General features: G+C 48.8%; 1 protein-coding gene across 1 annotated transcript; it reads left to right on the forward strand.

Annotated features, from left to right (window-relative positions):
- Positions 1 to 394: 394 nt before the first annotated feature.
- POU4F2 (POU class 4 homeobox 2) lies at positions 395 to 2,069 on the forward strand. Its single transcript, XM_049632257.1, has 2 exons — positions 395 to 679; positions 1,128 to 2,069. The coding sequence occupies exons 1-2, from the start codon at positions 395 to 397 to the stop codon at positions 2,067 to 2,069; spliced, it is 1,227 nt and encodes a 408-aa protein (XP_049488214.1).
- The last annotated feature ends 1,918 nt before the right edge of the window (positions 2,070 to 3,987 follow it).

Consider the following 3,987-nt stretch of genomic DNA (forward strand, 5'->3'; position numbering starts at 1 on the left):
AGAAGGGGCGACGCTAGAATCCGAGCTGGAGAAACCGCGCTTCCTGGCAGGGAGGGCGGAGGCGCGCGGGAGGGAGGGAGAGAAGGCGGGGGGTAGGGGGCAGGCGCGGGGAGAGGGGAGTATAACTCGGCGGCCGCGAGGCGCGGGGGCAGTTTCGGGCGCCCAGGTCTGCAGCCAGCTCCAAGCGGAGCCCAGAAACCCCTAAGACTGACAGCTGAGCCAGAGGAGGAGCTCGTAGTCCGGGCAAGGCGCGCAGAGCTGGGAGCGGCGGCGGGAGAGCGGAACTTCGCACTGCCCTTCGCGGCTCCTGCGCTCGCCCAGCACTTCTCAAGAGGGTCCCGGCAGACGGGGTCAGTGCGTGCGCTACGGACGAGCGCCCGGGAGGACCAGGAAGATGATGATGATGTCCCTGAACAGCAAGCAGGCGTTCAGCATGCCGCACGGCGGCAGCCTGCACGTGGAGCCCAAGTACTCGGCACTGCACAGCGCCTCGCCCGGGTCCTCCGCGCCCGCGGCGCCCTCCGCTAGCTCCCCTAGCAGCTCGAGCAATGCTGGCGGCGGTGGTGGCAGTGGCGGGGGCGGTGGAGGCCGTAGCAGCAGCTCCAGTAGCAGTGGCAGCAGCGGCAGCAGCGGCGGGGGCTCCGAGGCGATGCGGAGAGCGTGTCTTCCAACCCCACCGGTGCGTATTTCTGCATAATCACCGCTTAAAGGCACATTTTGACAGCCCCCTTTATCTGCTTGATGTTTTTTTCATGTCTGCACAGCAAATCACCCCACACCTCCAACCAATTTCCCCCCTCTCTCTCTTATGTATTCAGCGGGCCTTTTCTTTCATATTAATTTTTATGACCTGGGATGTTGCCTGTGCGCGTGTTGTGTTGTGTTGTGTTTGCAGGCTCACTTTCCTCCTCCTCGTGCACTCACGGTTTCTCTCAGTGGCTTCCCTCCTCTCCGCCTCACCTGCTACATTCAGGATTATTATTATTATTATTATTATTATTATTATTTTAACGTTCTGGGAATGTTGTAGGCGCGGCGGTGTTGTCGAGCGCTGTGCCGGGGCTTCCGGGGAGAGTGCGCACAATTCCCTGCTGAGCGTAATGTGTGCCTTTTACTTGCAATTGCAGAGCAATATATTCGGCGGGCTGGATGAGAGTCTGCTGGCCCGCGCCGAAGCTCTGGCGGCCGTGGACATCGTCTCCCAGAGCAAGAGCCACCATCACCACCCGCCCCACCACAGCCCCTTCAAGCCGGACGCTACCTACCACACCATGAACACCATCCCGTGCACTTCGGCTGCCTCTTCTTCGTCGGTGCCCATCTCGCACCCGTCCGCACTGGCGGGCACGCATCACCACCACCACCATCATCACCACCACCACCATCAGCCGCATCAGGCGCTGGAGGGCGAGCTGCTGGAGCACCTGAGTCCCGGTCTGGCCCTGGGTGCCATGGCTGGCCCCGACGGCGCCGTAGTGTCCACGCCAACTCATGCACCGCACATGGCTACCATGAACCCCATGCACCAAGCAGCGCTCAGCATGGCCCACGCGCATGGGCTGCCCTCACACATGGGCTGCATGAGCGACGTGGACGCCGACCCCCGGGACCTGGAGGCATTCGCCGAGCGCTTCAAGCAGCGACGCATCAAGCTGGGGGTGACCCAGGCCGATGTGGGCTCCGCACTAGCCAACCTCAAGATCCCTGGTGTGGGCTCGCTTAGCCAGAGCACCATCTGCAGGTTCGAATCCCTTACATTGTCGCACAACAATATGATCGCGCTCAAACCCATCCTGCAAGCGTGGCTCGAAGAGGCCGAGAAGTCCCACCGAGAGAAGCTCACCAAGCCGGAGCTCTTCAACGGCGCGGAGAAGAAGCGCAAGCGCACGTCTATCGCTGCCCCAGAGAAACGTTCTCTTGAAGCCTACTTCGCCATCCAGCCGCGGCCCTCCTCCGAGAAGATCGCCGCCATCGCGGAGAAGCTGGACCTTAAGAAAAACGTGGTGCGTGTCTGGTTCTGCAACCAGAGGCAGAAACAGAAAAGAATGAAATATTCTGCGGGCATTTAGGAGACCCTTGGCCTCTCCAGGGACATCCCCTCCTCGTCCCCTCTTTTCCCTCCCTCTCTCTCTCCTGCCTCTTTTCTTTCCACTTTTGGCTACCAGAAACAATTCCAGTAAATGTGAATCCGGAGAAAGCGAGGATTGGAGAACGAGCAAAGGAGCGAGCAAATGAGCCCAAACCCAGTGAGAATGTGAAACGATTTCTCAAGGAAAAACAAAACAAAACAAAACAAAACAAAACAAAACAAAAGAAGGGATTTGTCAAGTTGTAGCAAAGTTATTCCTTTTAACCCCACCCTATCCGGAAAAGGCACCTCGGCTTCTTCACAGGAAGTCTGGAGCTGGCTGTTTGCAGGAAGGCAGACGAGACAGCGTTTTAAAAAGGCCCCCAAAATGATCAAGTAAGATTTGTTTTTATTCCTAAAGACATCACCCTTGTTCAAGTTTAAAAGTACACTTTGCAGCTATTTTTCAGAAATAGAAATCGATTCAGGACTGAAACTTTAAACTAGAGTTGATGCTTAATGTGATAGAGACATCTCTAAAGTATTTTGAATTTTAAAAAAGATGGCAGATTTTCTGCATTTACACTGTATATTATATATATATTTTTATTGTGGTTCTTACCCCCTTCTTCCTTCTCTAAAGTGTTAATGCTTAAGAAAGGAGTTGCGCCTGCTGTGTTCACTGATCTTGAAAGCTATTATTAGATTATTGCCGAACAACCCTCTGTAAATTATTAATTTATCTCTCTAGCAACTTAATTTGTGCACATTCTAATTAATTAAACTTATTTAGTCTAAAAATGGGGGAAACGTATGGCTCGTGGAGTTAAACAATTTTATGTTTGATGAGTTTACTGAATTTTTATGGCTTTCCTCTTATACTGTGTTCCTTTTGGCCCATTTGTATATTCTCACTTTGAATGAAGATTGTTTTTCCTTTGTTTTTACTGGTAGTGTTCTGGTTTGTGAGTCGACACTCAGTAATGGATGTCTTAATCGTGTAGACTTGATTCACTGTCCAAAGTATTGTTTACTTCGTTACATATTTAATGGGGATTCCCACATTGTCCCCACTACACACGCGCGCTCTCACTCACCCTTACACACACACACACACACACACACACACACACACACACACACCTCTAATGGAAGAGAAGAAGTGAAGCAGTTGGAAGCATGACTATGATGCATCATTTTCTAGCTTTAGGTGCATTTGTTCACTTGGTGTTTGCCCTTCCAGATTCTACGATTTCACCAAGGTATCTCAATCTTCTTGCTTTCAATTGCTTTGTTGGCTACATTTTAACATTTACAAGAATCCTTCGGTTTTTCCTTTTGGAGGTTTGTTTGTAGAAAAACTAATTTAAACTATAAGAAAGACAGTGCACTGCTTGTAAATTCACATTGTTTGGTAGAATTCTTTTGGAACAAAAAATAATTAGGTACATGGTGATTGGTACCTTATCTATTGTAAATATCCCATTCAAAATGATGCACATATAGATATATTCTTACAAATTTTGCTGTATTGCTGTTCCATTTGAGGCTCTCTGAAGTCTTGAGTTCTGTATATGACCTGGTTTCTTGTTTTTGTTTTGTTTTGTTTGTTAATAGATGGTTTATTTACTATGGTAATGTATTAAGTTATTTTTGGTGTTGTTTGATTGTCTTTCATTGAAAAGATGATTTTAATGTTTTATTGGCAAAGTATGCTGCTTTTTTCATTAAAATATACTATTAAAATTAAATGGCTTTTAAAATGTGATGTTGTTTTCAATCATTTACATGGAAATTATTTTGATAGTTTTTTAAAGCAGAAACATTTTAATGGTTTATTTTAGAGTGGTTGTTATAGTCTGATTTGGATTTAAAAGGGGGTGTTTCTCTAGGAAGGTATAAAAGAACAGCGTTTATAA

This window comes from Panthera uncia, chromosome B1 (genome assembly GCF_023721935.1).
Source record: "Panthera uncia isolate 11264 chromosome B1, Puncia_PCG_1.0, whole genome shotgun sequence".
In the NCBI taxonomy this organism is placed as follows: Eukaryota; Metazoa; Chordata; class Mammalia; order Carnivora; family Felidae; genus Panthera; species Panthera uncia.

Excerpts from the sequence above, each read along its gene's own strand:
- POU4F2 (XM_049632257.1), top strand. The coding sequence starts at position 395 with ATGATGATGATGTCCCTGAACAGCAAGCAGGCGTTCAGCATGCCGCAC. Across the intron at positions 680-1,127 it reads CGTGTCTTCCAACCCCACCG|AGCAATATATTCGGCGGGCT; the intron begins GTGCGTATTTCT and ends TTGCAATTGCAG.